At 38.7% G+C, this 17,795-nt stretch overlaps 1 protein-coding gene across 1 annotated transcript in view; it reads left to right on the top strand.

Moving 5' to 3' along the window:
• cdh13 (cadherin 13, H-cadherin (heart)) overlaps window positions 1-17,795 on the top strand; it is a 419,656-nt gene that overhangs the window by 91,157 nt on the left and 310,704 nt on the right. Inside the window, exon 2 of the mRNA XM_053677941.1 lies at window positions 9,237-9,357. Within this exon, the coding sequence (XP_053533916.1) occupies window positions 9,237-9,357 (121 nt within the window). The remainder of the gene's footprint in view (window positions 1-9,236; window positions 9,358-17,795) is intronic.

Genomic DNA, 17,795 nt, shown 5'->3' with positions numbered 1-17,795 from the left:
AGGCAGTGAAATGCTGAAAATCTCCAACTCAGATCGAATGAGCCTGAATGGGACTCACTGACTCAAATAATTAGCTGAATGAGAAGGGAAGCGACTCTCGGTCATTACTCTAAGATTCAGTGACTCATACTGATCTGCTGAATGACAGATGAGCAAATCTCATTCACGAGTGAAAAACTTAACTGACTTCAGGGGTGAAAAAAAGTAGGTTCAGCATACACGCAATTACAAATATGAATTACACAATTATGAATGTTTAAAAAGCAAGATCATGCAAAAAAAAAAAAAAAAAAACAGACAGACACATAGTGGTGACAAATAAAAGGGGGAAAAAAACAACATTAAAGTGTCTTAGCAAGGTGTTGGGACACCACAAGCCACCTGAACAGCTTCAGTGCACCTTGGCATAGGTTCTACAAGTGTCTGTACTGAACTGTATTGGAAGGATGAACACAGTTCTTCTAAATGATATTCTCTCAGTTGGTAGTTTGATGTTCAAAATCTCCCATAGGTGTTGAATTGGGTTGAAATTTGGCAACTACAGTGATCCTTCTCTTTAAGAGGACAAGTGGACTCAAACCATGCCAACTAAATTCCTGTCAAGGTATAACAGAGCCACTGTTTATTTCCCCTTTGTCATCCATCTATAGCCTACTAACCCATGTTCAGACAGTGTAGCCCTGTGACAATGTGTCTGAGAATTTGATGTAATTCTAAAGTTACAGTTCCACAGTCTCACAATCTTCCCTTCATTCCTGAGTGACTTTTATACTTAAAAGCTTGTCTTCCTTTTGTAGTCCTGAAATTTGTCTAATTAAGACAGAGCATGTTAGCTGCAGCAACTTCAGAGCTAGCACTCACTGTTTCCACTGTGCCATCCCTTTTCTTTCCTACTTTTATCCTCCTACAGTAGGATTAAGGTCAGATGGTCTAACAAGAAATTTAGGCAGATTGTGAAAAAGTAGGATTACAGCAATGTAGACATGATAACTCTTTACTCCACGCTGCATTAGATAAGAGGGATGGGATGGGTCTTCTTGATCATGGAGGTTTACTGGGGAGAAATAAAAGTGGCAAGCTCTTCATATCCCAGCCCAGAGATTGAAAGTTCAAACCTACTGTAGTCATTAACAGGCACAGAATTCCTAATTAATTATCCTTACAGCCTTAGACGTACACGTGGAAACAAATGAATAAATGTGTTTAGTTAGCAATCCAATTACCATAGTGGACAGGTCCCTTTTTAGCCAAGTTTTAATATGCGACCCTTATTTAAATCATTAATGTGTCATGATATCAGTATTTATGAGTTCAGACTGCGAATAAGTTTGAACTCAGTTTCCCCAAGACAAGACTCCAGTCTCTCAGTAGAAGGTCTCAGAAGTAAATCTCATAAGAGAGGATATTGTGCTTTTTTTAAGGTTCAGCTAAGATATATATATAAAAGCACAATATACTCTCCTCTCTTCTCTCCTCTGGATATATCTCATTCTTTCATCCTTGCTTCTGCTTGGATATTTGTTTTTCTCTTATATGTCTGCTGCCATGTTATTGTCTCATTCCCGTTCACTTAAACTGTCTAATTATCCTATTTTCTTTGTGTTCCCCTCTGCTTCTTAAGCCTTTGCTTCCAGCTGTAAGGGCATGTCTGAATCAAAGACGGCTTGTTAAAGCGAATAAAAATGTATCTCTGTAGGACAGTGGGGGGCATTTTGCAATTTTCCCATTTCTGTCCCTTCAATCAGTCTATCAGTACCAGTCTCCTTGACTGTGTTTAATATGGAGCTCACACTGAGTTGAATTATTACAAACTAATGAAGTCAACTGCAGTCGGATTCATGGCAATAATACGGTCACTAACTTTTAAATACATCAGTTATTGCGTGTAGAAAGGAAAAGGCAAAAGAAAGAAGAAGAAAGAGGTGTGTTTGTTAGAGAGGAGATACATGACAGGGGATGGATGCTGAATGTAGGAGGTTCCCTCTGTCTGGATGCTGTTCTCCCCATGCGTATACTCACAGCTGAGATAAAGGCACGCCTTTCTAATGCACATGTACTCTCCTTTCTTCTGACACTTCAAACAAGTGCACATATCTCTCTGGGTCTCTGACTACCAAGTACTACTCTTTCTGTTCACTACCACTGAATCATTTCAGTAGAGGTGATGCTCCCTGTATTTAAAACCGCTTATGCCACTGTAATGTTTCTGATTGGTCAGACGGTGTTGATAAATTTTCTGTAACAGCATGGCTCAACAGTAGTCTTGGCTGAAATTCAAATCGCAGGCAAATAATGCTCTTGTTCTACTATGTTATTGTTTGTATAGTAACAGCTCATTCACAGGGATCTGTATGGTAGATTCTAAACATAATCTAAGGCTAATAATAAACAGATTAATAATGTGTTGTTATTTAATAAAGAAATATCTCTGGTGTCAGTGCTTAGGAAGTAAGTAGATTTTCTGGCAGAATGTCTAATAAACTTGAAGAGAGAGAAAAAATAGAGAGTATGGAACTTGGGACAACTATTTATAGTATATGATAACAGGAGATACCTTATCTTATAGACATTCCACAACATTAAATGTCATTCTAAATGTTTAAAAATTATGATGTATGGTTAATTAATAACTTATACACGAGGAGTAAAACCTTTTTTTTGGGGGGGGGGGGGGGGGGTTGGGTGGAATAATTAACTGTAACTCCACTTCACATCGGGCCATGTCACACTACCCCACCACTGATTAATTTCCTGTAAAAGCACATCCTAAAGTGTTTTATTCCTTACATAATGAATTCTTTCTTCATGGAAGATATTAAGGTCTTCACATAGCCATATCATTAACCAGATAAAGACGTCATTCGTTACAGAGTAAACGTATTAATGTCAGAGTGCTCTTATCGTTGCTTTCTGCTTTTCTCCACTTTGATTTTTCCATTAACTCACCTCATGTTTAATACTGATATTGCCCTTCACTGATTGATGTTAATGTACATACCAATGCTCTCTAAGATAAAATGAATGTCCTTTCATTATGTATTTTTCTCTCCTTCTCACTCTCTCTCTCTCTCTCTCTCTCTGACACACACAAACACCCACACACACACCCAATGACTCTCAAACAGTATGCTTCCTATCCTTCTATTGGCTCCAACCCTGTAATCTATTGTCATTCAGGTCTGATTGTTTTGCACAACAGATACACAGACTCATGAAATTCTGTAATATATCCTCTTTCTTTTCCTCTCTCGCATGTGCAAGACTTTGTCTAATGGCTACCGTTGCTTGTTGTTTTGAAAGTGTTCATACAGATTCACTGTGGAAATTTCACGCTTGGCATACTTTTTTTGTTCCCACTGTGAGAATAGTGAATGCCATTCTTGATATTGTTACGTTCTCAATTGTATTTCTGTTTATGCTGTATACCATTTGCCATGTCGATGGTGGGATGGGTGTCTTTTGTCTCCTCCTACTCATTTAGACCCCGTCCACTGCAGTGCGTCACATTCCAGCTTGCAATTGGATGATCAAAACTCATAAAAGCCTGCTCATGCCTCGTACTTTGGGATTGGTTGGCTGTTGGCTGTACATTTCTGGATGTGTACTTAAGCCTCGTCAGTCTCCATCCTTGGGGCAGATCATTGCTGTTGCTTTGTATTGCTGTTGCTTTTTTGATACTGCTTTACGTGTGTTGATTCCTCCTGCGTATGACATTCTGCCTGTTCTTGACTTTGTTTTTGCCCTGCCCCTTTTTTGCCTTTTGTTTTGAGTGTTGCATTTATGTGCGTGTGTGTGTGTGTGTGTGTGTGTGTATACAATATCTCACAAAAGTGAGTACACCCCTCACATTTTTGTAAATATTTGATTATATCTTTTCATGTGACAACACTGAAGAAATGACACTTTGCTACAATGTAAAGTAGTGAGTGTACAGCTTGTATAACAGTGTAAATTTGCTGTCCCCTCAAAATAACTCAACACACAGCCATTAATGTCTAAACCGCTGGCAACAAAAGTGAGTACACCCCTAAGTAAAAATGTCCATATTGGGCCCAATTAGCCATTTTCCCTCCGCGGTGTCACGTGACTTGTTAGTGTTACAAGGTCTCAGGTGTGAATGGGGAGCAGGTGTGTTAAATTTGGTGTCATCGCTCTCACACTCCCTCATACTGGTCACTGGAAGTTCAACATGGCACCTCATGGCAAAGAACTCTCAGAGCATCTGAAAAAAAGAATTGTTGCTCTACATAAAGATGGCCTAGGCTATAAGAAGATTGCTAAGACCCTGACACTGAGCTGCAGCACGGTGGCCAAGACCATACAGCGGTTTAACAGGACAGGTTCCACTCAGAACAGGTCTCGCCATGGTCAACCAAAGAAGTTGAGTGCACGTGCTCAGCGTTATATCCAGAGGTTGTCCTTGGGAAATAGACGTATGAGTGCTGCCAGCATTGCTGCAGAGGTTGAAGGGGTGGGGGGTAAGCCTGTCAGTGCTCAGACCATACGCCGCACACTGCATCAAATTGGTCTGCATGGCTGTCGCCCCGGAAGGAAGCCTCTTCTAAAGATGATGCACAAGAAAGCCCGCAAACAGTTTGCTGAAGACAAGCAGACTAAGGACATGGATTACTGGAACCATGTCCTGTGGTCTGATGAGACCAAGATAAACTTATTTGGTTCAAATGGTGTCAAGCGTGTGTGGTGGCGAATAGGTGAGAAGTACAAAGACAAGTGTGTCTTGCCTACAGTCAAGCATGGTGGTGGTAGTGTCATGGTCTGGGGCTGCATGAGTGCTGCCGGCACTGGGGAGCTACAGTTGATTGAGGGAACCATGAATGCCAACATGTACTGTGACATACTGAAGCAGAGCATGATCAGTATGCAGTATTCCAGCATGATAACGACCCCAAACACACCTCCAAGACGACCACTGCCTTGCTAAAGAAGCTGTGGGTGAAGGTGATGGACTGGCCCAGCATGTTTCCAGACCTAAACCCTATTGAGCATCTGTGGGTCATCCTCAAACGGAAGGTGGTGGAGCACAAGCTCTCTAACATCCACCAGCTCTGTGATGTCGTCATGGAGGAGTGGAAGAGGACTCCAGTGGCAATTTGTGAAGCTCTGGTGAACTCCATGCCCAAGAGGGTTAAGGCAGGGCTGGAAAATAATGGTGCCACACAAAATATTGACACTTTGGGCCCAATTTGGACATTTTCACTTAGGGGTGTGCTCACGTTTGTTGCCAGCGGTTTAGACATTAATGGCTGTGTATTGAGTTATTTTGAGCGGACAGCAAATTTACACTGTTACACATGCTGTACACTCACTTCTTTACATTGTAGCAAAGTGTCATTTTTTCAGTGTTGATACATGAAAAGATATAATCAAATATTTACAAAAATGTGAGGGGTGTTCTCACTTTTGTGAGGTACTGTATGTATATTTCTTGTAAATTGCACACACCAATAGTCACCTTTGTAAATAGTATTGTGGTTTCTAGGAAATTGGTGCCATTTATGTTGTTTTCTCTTGTGAGGGAGTGAGGGAAGGAAGTGTATTTTTGTTTTCTTTCTTTTTAGGTTAATTTTGTTTATTATTTTTAGCTTAGTTGGCTTCTGAAGTTTAGACCACTGGGGAAAAAAAGGAGTAAGAATAAATACAAAGCGAACGCAATGCTGGTCTCGCCAACCCGTTATTTCATTGTACGTTGCCGCCCGACCTAGACCTGGTCTAGACTTGGTTTAAACTGTGTCCTACTGAGATAACCATGGCTGTTAATCTAGGATGGAACTCACAGTGTGTATAAATATTGATTGAGTTCATTACTAACTAGACTTATCTCTGTCCAAGAGTCCAGCCTGAGTCAGGAGCACACATCTTGGCTTAGGCTTTTTGATTGGGGTAAAAACAGCTGTCTATTTTGATAGAGCTGATATACTGATGGAGGAGCAGCATGTAGTATTGCCGTCTCACAGCTCCAGGGTCTCTGGATTGATCCAGGTCTCTGGATTTGAGTTACTGTCTGTTTGGAGCTTCTCATGTTCTCCCTGTGAATGTGTGGGTTTTTTATGGGTTCTCTGGTTTCCTTTCACCTCCAAAAACCTGCCTGTAGGTCAATTAGTTATGCTAAATTCGACCTAAGTGTGAATGAGTGTCTGAATGTCTAAATGCAATAGACTTTAGAGGCATGCCATCTGAGGGGCATAATGGCTTAGTGTTTAGCACGTTTGCCTCACACGTCCAGGTTTGGGGATTCAAATCATTGCCTTGCCTCTGCCCTGTTTGCACAGATTTTGCATGTTCTCCCACTCCAGTGTTGTAGGCTGACTGGCATTTCCACATTGGCCATCGTGTGTGATTGTCCACGGTGCCCCCCCCCTCGTACCCCGAGTTTCTCTGGGATAGGCTCCAGGCTCTCCTGCGACCCTGTGCAGGACAATCAGTACAGAAATAGGCAGAAATAGGCTATGTATCCACTGCAACAGTAAAAAAAAAAAGTGATAATGAAGATGAATTAATGATATACTGAGACAGACCAACACTGATATGAAATAGTTAAACTTTCTTGGAAACTGTCTGGCATGCTTTTTGGAAGAAGAGTTTATTCTCTTTTACCACATTAACAGAGGGAAGTGTAGCTTGGCTCAGCAAATTTCATCATCATTTCTACCGTTAAGTGAACAGTCCCATACCTGAGTAGTCATTTGGAATTTGTTTGCCCAGGAACCAAAAACAAGTCCAAAGCATATTTTTTTTTACAAGTGTCTGAGTTGCAACATACAGTTGCAGCTATATCTAGTGCAAACCACTGATTGGTCACATACAGCTGACATTTTAATAATAATAATACGAATAATAATAATACGAATAATAATAATAATAATAATAATAATAATTTATTATTATTATTATTATTATTATTATTATTATTATTATTAATTGATTGATTGATCTATGTAGATAGATTTGCATTTCTACCTGAGAAACAGTCTTTAGTAGTGATTGACAGTAGTGATCATTTCAATTGTCCTATCGGAAACATCACAATTTTAACATACAGTTCAAATGTTCAGATTTGTTGTATTTCTTTACTTGTCTTTGATACCTAGCTCAATTTAACATTTCTTACCCATGATCCACATAATGGGTGGCTTAGTGGTTCAGGCTCTGGGTTGTGGTTGTTTAGTGGTTAAGGCTCTAGGTTATTGATCAGAAGGTTGGGGGTTCAAGCCCCAGCACTGCCAAGCTGCCACTGTTAAGACCTTCCTGACAGGAAAGAAGAAAACAATTTCACTGTGCTCTACTGTATATGTGACCAATATAGACTTGTTGTCATTATAAAATACACTTTAAGGCATAATAAATTATGGCTGAATACAAGGCTGAATCCCACATGGGTTTATTCACTACATTGTAGCATAATCATGTCACACAGATTACCTAGGGCACTGTATGCATGCTATTTGAAATTCAGCAAAGTAAATTTGTGCATCTCCTTCATTCGTTGTATTTTGTCGTTGTCTAACAAAATTTCCACAGTGAGGCATTTTTTTTCCTACAGATGCCTATCACTAGTTACATCTGATAACCTTCAGAGAAACTTTTCCGGGCAGTGATATGTGACGACTCTGATCCTTGGATACGGATGCTGTTTTTAGATTTATTACCAAACCTTTCTTCATCATGCTACTAGGTAGAAAACCACTACTTGTGTCTGTCCAGTTTGGTCTCTTTTGACTCTGTCCTCCCTACTATTCCTCTAACGTCCTTCCATATGCTTCTACTAATTAAGAGTGAGGCACACCAGCTGTGTGTGAACCAGCCTGGTAATATGCATGAATCTGGCAGCTGGCTTCCCACATGAGCCTCTCTGCCTCTTCTGCAGTTCCATTCAGAATTTTTACAAATCATGCTAGCATTATGACAGACTGGACTGATTTCTTAATTGCTTGAACATTTGACTCGATACAAAATAAAAGCCATAGTGAGATGCAGAATATTTCTAATAGGCATCACACAGTAAGATTGAAAAAAAGAGTATTAAAAAAAACCTTATCCCATTTATACAATTTCCATTTACACAAGTACCTTTTTTTTTAGTAATACTATTCGTACGTGATTAGTCTAGTTATATTCTTTTTATATTTCAAAATAAAATAAATTAGTAGCTGCACTGCAGCTGTGTAGTTCATGTGCTCCTGAAAAACTACAAACCAGTTTTCTATTAATTTTGTTTAAAAAAAAAAAAATCTAACATCTTTCAAAAGCCATTTCCAATCCATGTTGTCATGCGTGCAATTCTATAAACCAGGCCTTATGAAGAGAGTAATGGCTCTTACATGCTTATATGCAGCCATGCTTATGTCATTGTCAGAGCAAATTTGCGCTTCTTCCTGTCTAAAAATGGTGACTGATGGAAGACAAAAATAGGTGTGAAGGAGTAATAATGGTAGCAGGAGCAAAAGAGGGAGTGACAGTAAGATGGTTCACCATGCCTGCAGGGCTTTCACAAACCCTCTGACAATCTCAACCTCCAAGCTTTGTTCTGTCTTCGAGCACAGAGCCCCAGTGCAGTTATTCCCACTGGCTTTTAAAAACTAGATGATTACCTTTATCTTTTAATAGGGAATAGCACTTTGCTGAGAGGAAGACAACCACAAATTACTATAATTGATCTATTCATCTTTCTGTAGAAAGCCAATGTTCTTACTTTCTGTAAAAACTGCAGTGCATTGTGAAGAGCGGAGAAAATGAACTTGGTGATTAGTTTTAATTACAACAGCCTACATTGACCCACCAATGGTTAGTTTAAGTCTTATATTATTATGTGGGGAAAGCATTTACGGTAAGCCTAAATTACACTGGGAAAAAAAGTGAATTGCACAGATCGTTAATAGATTCCAGGAAAATACTTCATTGTGGCACATACTCCTTCTTCTCATCAGCGCATGAGTTAGGTGGACTATAAAGACATACGGTCTGATTGATTTCTGGAAGAAATACCATCTATGTGCTTAATTTACCATGAGAATAACTCATTAAGAAAGCCCCTGTGAATATGATCAGCCTACAGCTTGAAATTAAGCTAAGGAGATAAATTATAGGATTGATTTCTGGCATAAGTTATTTTAGGGCTAATTAGTGTGTGTAGATGGTAATCACTACCAGCACAGCAACCCATGGGACTAGGAATACAAGGAAAATATTCATAAACTCTACTATGTTTTTTTCCCCAGATTGTGTGCAGTGCAGCTCAAGAGGAGGCGGAGGAGGCAGCATGCTCACCTGGCTTTCAGGTGAAGAAGTACCATGTGGAGTATGATGGACAGTTCCTGAAAGATCAACCTCTCCTGCAAGGTAAGGAATTATGGAGTCTGTTATATAAGGTGTGATGGTGTGTTCAAGTCATTATGGAAAGATCATATTTATGAGTTGAACGCACATGAACAGCACCACTAATTATGAGTGGGAAACTCCAGATTTTCTTTGAGCTCCAAGTTTCTGAGTTGTTGGTGTGTCAGTTAGGAAACATGGTGGAATCGATGGATGCAACATCTGTTGTTGACGGTAAATGAAATTAAATTTAATGAAAGTTGATTTCAGTTATTATGTGTTTGGAATATGTAGCAAATTATTGTCAGGCAATAAAACAAGCAAATTTCCTGCACAAAATATGATAGCCTAACCCTAACCCTTGTATGATATAATACATAATGATAAAGTTTACAGTAGCTTCATAAATTGATTAAAAACATAAAAAAAGCAAAACACACCTGATGCACATTCTTTGTTCTTCATTTTCTATTGTTAAAAATCTCGCTGTTTTTTTTGTAGTTAATTAAGAGAAAGTACACCGCCATCTTGCTCCGACCAAAATGCCTTGAACGCACCTGACGTCGTAATTACGACTTCCCAACTCGTAAATACGAACTTCCCAGCTGTGTTTACAATTCCCAGTGAGATTACAGTTCTAGACGATTAGCACAACTTCTAATTCAAGTCTGTGCCTATGTTTACTTACAAATATTTTTGAATGAATTCATTCATTCTGATGGCAGATTTCCATTTATATGCATCCTAAACTGGATCAGCATTTATATGCACATTACTTAATCTGTAATCTGATTCAAAGTTATGTGCATGTGTGGAGTGAGAACTCCAACAGAATGAACAAGCATGAGGATGTGTTTGTGATAGAGACTACAAAGCAATTTTTAAGGTCATCTGCCAAATCTTTTTTAATTTCCCCCCATTTTGTCCCCCAAATTTGGACACCTGCTAATTTCTACCCACCAGCCAGCTCTCCCATGTCATAGAGCAAATACCAACCAGCCTAACACACGCATCCTCTGAATCAAATGAAGCCAAGCTAATTGCATCATTTCAAACTGCTGCTTGTGCTGTAACACACTTTGTAGGAAATCTGTAACTGTACTCAACTCAAGGTTAAAAATTTAGCTAAGTGAACTACCTTGGTTAAAAGTTGCGTAAACTCAGAAAAGCTGTGTAGCAAGTTGCCTGGAAAGTTTAAGTTAAGCCAACTTTTCTTTTTTTACAGTGTGCCCACGATTTGCTTGTTTTGCTATGATTCACAGGGAAAAGAGAGTATGCCATCCTTCCCACCTAGAAAGAATATACAATTTTGCCCTCTTGTTTCTGGCACAGGATGGATGTGGTATCGTTAGGATTTGCATTCTGACCTGAACACACATGCTCAGAACACACACACAAATTCCAATACTGTAAGAAATCAGACACAAATGTATACATGGCTGTTATTCTTCTTTTGAATTTATTATTAAAAGAACATTACCCCACCTTATTTATTTGGATAGACATTTTATTTGTATTAGCCTTTATATATTCCAGTTGAAGTGTACATATGGATGTTTTTTATTCTGATTGGGCTCTCGGTCGGGTTATTAACAGATTCTTTGACTGCATTTAAACATAGCTTTTGTTTGACTGAATATTTCTCTAGGGTCTTAGCGAAAGGTGACTGTGTGTGGGCTGCTTTTTTTGGCTTGCATCTCTTAGAATTTATGTCTTTCCATGCTTAAAAACAAACCCACAAAATATTCTAGCACTCATAAATTACTCTCTTTGATTTTTCTGATGTTTACAAAGACTTACGTGACGTCTCATGCAGCATCTGCTGAAGGGAATTTCCTTCGCTTTGACGACATCTCCTGGGAATCAGACATATCTGTCAGTATGGCAAGGGGAGTTTACACCTGCCCCAATGCTTTCAAATTTTGCATGCCTCACACTTTTCATGGCTAATTCTCCATGTTTTATGGTGTCACTATACCTTATTGATTGAACAACTCGTACAGCAAGGTGAGATGTGAAGTTAATGAATGAGCAATTAGTGTTAATTGCACGTAAATATGTTAAAAAAATTTAAAACAAGGAAATGCCCCAATTAGCACAACCAAAGAATAATGGCTGTAAATGAATTGAAGTTAATAATAGTTCTTCTCAGAAATGAGTTGAGGATGATTTGACTGGTCAGCATGCACAGGCTCCCTCGCGGCTGTTTCTTAGTGAAGCCACACTACTCGCTCCCCACTGTGGAACAGTTTGTGTGTCAGAGTTGTCACAACTCAGTGGGTTGCAGCTCCTCTGAGATTCACTGTAATATCTACGAGCACATTTTAAGCTCCTCTGGGATTCGTGGTAATGTCTTGCTGGCATCGAATTGGTTTCCCAGTGGGAGACTAGCTTTTCTGTCAGAATTTCTTTCTCCTCTTCAAAAAATTCACACCCATGTCAACAGGTTGCACATGAAGGTAGAGAAGAATGGCTCTCCACTGTCAGCCAACAGGGATGGCAGCCATTTGCCTCATCTTATTGTATGTGGGGGTTTGTGTTCGGAGTGTATTATTGATTTATATATTTTAAGTAATTAAAGAGAGCATGTTGTTTTTTTTGCTGCTTTAGTTCTAAATATGAAAAAATGCGCCATTGAGTTTGTGTATGCTGTTAAATTATGGGCATGATGGCTCAGTGGTTAAGGCTCTTATCAGAACGCTGGGATTTCAAGCTTCAGCAATACCAAGCTGCTGTTGTTGGGCAAAGCCCTTAACCTTAACAGTTCTACGGGAAGCATATAATGGCTTACCCTGCACTCTGTGTTTTCACACTGACATTCTGGCCTTCTCCAAACTGTTGCCAGAAGGTCTTTGTATACTGTAGCATTCATTGGAACTAAGAGACTCAAACCTGTTCCAGCATGACAATGCCCCTGTGGACAAAGTGAGATACGTAAAGACATGGTTTGCAAGGTTGGAGTGGAAGAATTCGAGCAGCCTGGACAGAGTCCTGACCTCAACCCCACTGCACACTTTTGGGATGAATTGAAATGCTGACTGCACCCCAGACCTCCTCACCCAACATCAGTGCCTGACCTCACTAATGCTCTTGTGGCTGAATGAGCACAAGTCCCTATATCCATGCTTCACAATCTAGTGGAAAGCCTTCCCAAAAGAGTGAAGGACCAAATCTGGAATTAACTGTTCAACAAACTCATATGAGTATAATTGGCTGTGTCCACATACTGTTGTCCATTTAGTGTAGTTGCCAAGAACAAGTGTGATTTTGAATGACACAATTTCATCATTTGTGCTGTAGTGCTGTAACATCACTGAAGTTTCAAATAACTTGCCAACCAAAGCTCGCAAAGAGTCAGTTACTGAAGTGAGTAGTATCAGGTATCAGTCAATGCACAGAGCTCTGATATAATTATAACACCAAAAGTGGAAAATGTGGGATCATGCATCTGTACCAGAAAAATAAAATAAACACATAAATAAATAAAATCAATATGGGTGTTGCAATGAGGCCTGACATAAAGTGGAGTTACTGTTACCACTATGAGGTTGATTATTATACCTCATCAATTTTCCAATGATTAAATGATTCATCAATTAAAGAAGGACATGCCAAGCTGTTACTACAGATACAATAATGTATTAGAATGAATGCAATAAAATAAACATTGCTGGTGCTACTGTCGGTACTCATCAGCACCTTCTCTCTAATCAGAATCAAGAATTCATCATTGGTGTGGTATAAAATATATATTTGATGGACAGTAGGTAAGATAGCAGATCTCACTTGGACTTTTTTGTCATTGTGTTTGTGGATTTTTTTTTATGCCATTGTATTTGATTCGGGGAAGCAGTATGCCATTTTGTCATCTTGGGGCTCAGCAATCCATACACACTGAGAAATAGCAGAGTTCTGCTTTACTGAGATGCTCTGGCACCATCGCACAAACACATACACACACACACACACACACACACAGAGAAACACCATAATCATCATTAAGGTCATCATATGAAACAGCCTGGCTTTATAGTATGACACTATTGTACTGATGTTCATGGATTAATGAGGGAAAAAAGTGTTTCATTACCACAATGGGAATGTTCTTGCCTTGTGAATTATCATTAAGTCTGGCTGGAAACACATTCCTCGGGTCACAAGTGGTTACTTGATGCATGCAGATTTATGTAAATGCGTTGCTCCTATCTTTTTCATGGGCCAGGCCTGCTCTGTAATCATGGAGATGGAAGTGATTAGGATGTGGATGTCTTTGCTGGACAGGGCACCCTGGGTTACAGATATTAATCTGTTGAATTTGTAGGAACACCCTTAGATGAAGAATATATTGGAATAAATGTGGACAGTACAGCACAATGTTAGTACATGTTTCATTTCTTTTTGCATAGGCTGCCCTTTGTTAGCATACGGCTGCTCTTTTACGGCTAGACAAACACATCAAATACAGCATACGGTATATATATCCAGATACCTTGACAAATAATGTTATTTCCATACGGACACGCCTGCCTTCACGAATAATAAGCAAGCATGTGCACAGGTGAATCATGCAGTAGTCCTTATGAATGCTGATCAGGTTATCTCTCCTCTCTGTCAAGCCATGACCTTGCGTCACCCCTGAGTTTGTGAGCAGCATACATACAGTATGTAGACTAAAATAATGCTAACTGCACATCCACAGTGCATGAAGCCATTTTCTTCTCCTTTCAAAACCTCCATGTAAGCCAACACACACCAGGGAATAGAACTAAATTAAAACATGATTACTTTCACATCAGCCAACCGGATTGTGCAGTCCAAATGAGAAATAAAGTTCTTCTTGTTTAACCTGCTTGATAAGTGCAAGCAGTAACAGAGATGCAATGTTCCCTCAAATAGGTCTTTTTTTATATTACCAAAATGTAAATCAAATAAAGTGACACGCTTCCCAATCTATGCGTGGTGAAGTAGTTCATCGAGGTTTGATAGTTTTCAGTGTACATCTTTCTGCTGGATACAGGTATATCTCTTCGTCATACTTTAATGAGGAGGAGAAAATTGAAAGCAATTTTCTGAAAAGCCAATGAGATTGATCCAGTCATCTCTCCAAGCCACCAACCACTAATTCGACATTGGCTTCAATTTCACACGGACATTTTCTCCCCAGCAGAGAAATGTGGATATGCCCCAGATGCACACAGATGGACAGTCATGCTCCTTCATTTCAGGGAAATGAGAAAAGCAATATTAGAGAGGTGAGAAATTGGACAGTAACGCTTGCATGTGCCTAACTCGAGTCTTTTCATCCAGAGCAAAATCTCACCACCAAAATATAGGCAGCAATGGAGTGTAGTTGGTTGTAAGATATTAAGAACTGGTTTTGTTTGTTGTTCTTTCTTTCTTTATTTATTTATTTATTTTTTGCTTAAAGCAAGTAACCACCCTAGTCATTACAGCTCTGTAGAGTTGCTAGATTGTGAATGCATTAGCTTAAGCAGCTTTTAGGAACAAATAAAATTAGGACACAAAAAAAATTAGGACACTACTTGGATTTTAACTGATGCATATTTTTGTACCCGTTGGTGTTATGCAGTACATCTATGCTCATTCCTGTTCTACAAATGGAATCACACAGCGTCATTTACTGCTTTTTCCTCAGTGTTGCATCATACAAAATCAGATCTACGTATACAGGCCTGCTGGAAATGATTTATGAATATAAATTACAATATATAAAGCTTGAGCTTAAGGATTTTTTTGCCTGCTGTATAATATGAAGACCCCGATTACACTGACATTATCAGTCTGTTTTACTATAGTGAAGGCACAGAGGACTGTAGAAGGTCTGACCTTGTCTGGCACTTAGCCCATTGCTTATTAACTGGATTAAGAGAAGAAGACCTCTGTGCCGGCATGGCTACTCTATGCCACCACTACATCAGGCCTGGCTATCATTATGCCAAAGCATTTGGCCAGCCTAATGTCTTTAAATCAATTTGATTAACAGTAGACACTTTATTGTCTGTTTTAGATTTGTTTTAGGGACTTGTTATTTAATAAAATAGTTTTTTTTTACTGGTTGTAAAATGAAAACTCTGAGAAAATTTTTTTTCATGCTTTACAAATCAAATCATGCCATTTTGGAGTACCTTAGTTAAGACACAGTGGGGGATGATGTCAGTGAGGTTCAACTCTAATTGAGGCAGATTTTCTTGGCTTTTCTTGTTATATATATATATATATATATATATATATATATATATATATATATATATATATATATATATAGTTTACTGTGTTCTCTATTTGCCTGAGGTACACAAATCTGCTTCAGCATGCCACATAAAGCTCCATGAAAATGTAATAATTCAGTTGAGTTCAGCAATTCTAGTGATATTTGCAAGGCAAGAGACTGTAATGTAATTATAATAAGCATAAGAATAGGATATTTCATTTATATAGTCAAAGTATCACACCAAAGATCACTAATAATAAAAACAAACAAACAGAAAAATACAAAGACAACAACAATATTGTTATCATCATTATTATTATTATTATTATTATTATTATTATTATTATTATTAATAATAATAATAATAATAATAATAATAATAATAATAACAACAACAATAATAATAATAGTAATAATAACCACACTCCACACAGTTTGCATGGAAGGAAATACTAGCTTTTAATTATTTCCCCATCATTTCATGAGCATTTTGTGTGTGAGCAAGTTTTATGTTCATCTCTGACTTATTACATTAAATAAGACTTATGACTCTGACTATGCGTTATTTCTCCCTCTTTGTCTTTTGGCATGATGGGAGAACACAGCTGAGCTGCTATAGACATTTTGAATCATTTTGACCAAAAGACACTTCAAGCTCACAAATAACCGTTGAGAAACTGAATAGCAAGCACCAGTCTGCTGTCCCCCGAGTCATCTTTGGTGAATTTCTAACAGCATGGCTACATTAGTGCTGGAAACCAACTCTGTGAATGCTGCATAAGCCCCACACAAATTTAGAACAGTGACCTCGCAGCACTGAGCAGCCTTAAGACTGCTCAGAACGACTACCAGTCAGCACAAATTGAGAGTCATTTGATCTAAGCAAAGTTCCCCTGCCTATGATGAAAGCAACAGACATGTTGAAAGTAATCAGGTGCTGCATCTAATCAATGCCTGGTGGTCATACAGCACATCGTGCATGGAAGGTAATGACCACTCTAGTGAGAAATGACAGCAAAAATGCACACCACATACTTTCAAATGGAAATCTGGGCTGTGTCCCAAACTGCAAAAAATACATTACTGTATATGCCAAATTACTACACTACCAATAGTAGTATTAGACATACTACTTAGTGCATACTATTCTTTTTGGGATACAGACTTGAATTCTCATTGAATATGTATTGCCTTGCCACGGGCAACCTTCAGAATAATTTGCACAGGAAAGCAGGGTACAGCACAACCCACATGACACTGGTTACTCACAGTAGCTTTTTTTCTTACTAGGGGATGCTTCAAATCCCAAAATCCCAAACAGCTACCTCTTATTTCTTTAACTGAATCTGAATCATTAATTAAATCATTCAGTCACACATGACAGACTAAAAGTGAGTTTGCAGTAGTTTCCGTTGTACTGTATGTACACAGATAAGTTTCAGGTTTCATCAATCCAAATTTTCACATAATGTTTCATGTAAGACCATATCCAAGGAATTTAGCATCAAAGCTGATGGTTTGAATGTTTTCTGAATGAGGCCGTTGGTCTGAGTCACAATGTGTAGTGGAGCTTCCCTGTCTCAGACAAAGTTCCAGATCCCGACACTTTCACAGCCATAATAATGTTACATTAATCACTCTTTGAACACACAACAGGCTTCACAGGGCCTTTTTGGACCAGCTTTAATTGACTATAAATCATGCACACTTGATAAATGACAGTAATTATAAAGGCTTGGATATGGCAAGGATGCACGTTTCCTTTAAATAAAGAGGGGACGATCAGCAGATCCTGAGACCTGTGTGAGGGAGCGAAAGTGAGACTATATCCGCAATATAGCTTCAAGTTGTCTCACAATTGGGCTGGAACGAAATGGCAACTCAGATCACATGCTGCCGGAGACAGGGACTTACATGGAACAGTATTGTTGAGGAATTGGCAAACACTATATATATATATATATATATATATATATATATATATATATATATATATATATAGAGAGAGAGAGAGAGAGAGAGAGAGAGAGAGAGAGAGAGAGAGAGAGAGATAAAAAGAGAGAGAGAGAACCATCTATACTATCTCACATACTCCCAGTTTAACAGTCTTTAGCTGACAGTCTTTTAAATTCTGCTTGAATAATTATGAACAGTGAAGGAGTTGAAAGAGAGAGTTTAGGCTGTAACAGATATTTAAGTTGGGAGCATTGGGACTGTTTTACTGTCCAGT

The sequence above is a fragment of the Ictalurus punctatus genome, chromosome 4 (genome assembly GCF_001660625.3).
Source record: "Ictalurus punctatus breed USDA103 chromosome 4, Coco_2.0, whole genome shotgun sequence".
NCBI lineage: Eukaryota > Metazoa > Chordata > Actinopteri > Siluriformes > Ictaluridae > Ictalurus > Ictalurus punctatus.
Note: the sequence above shows the minus strand (reverse complement) of the source record. Positions and strands in the feature narration are given on the sequence as shown.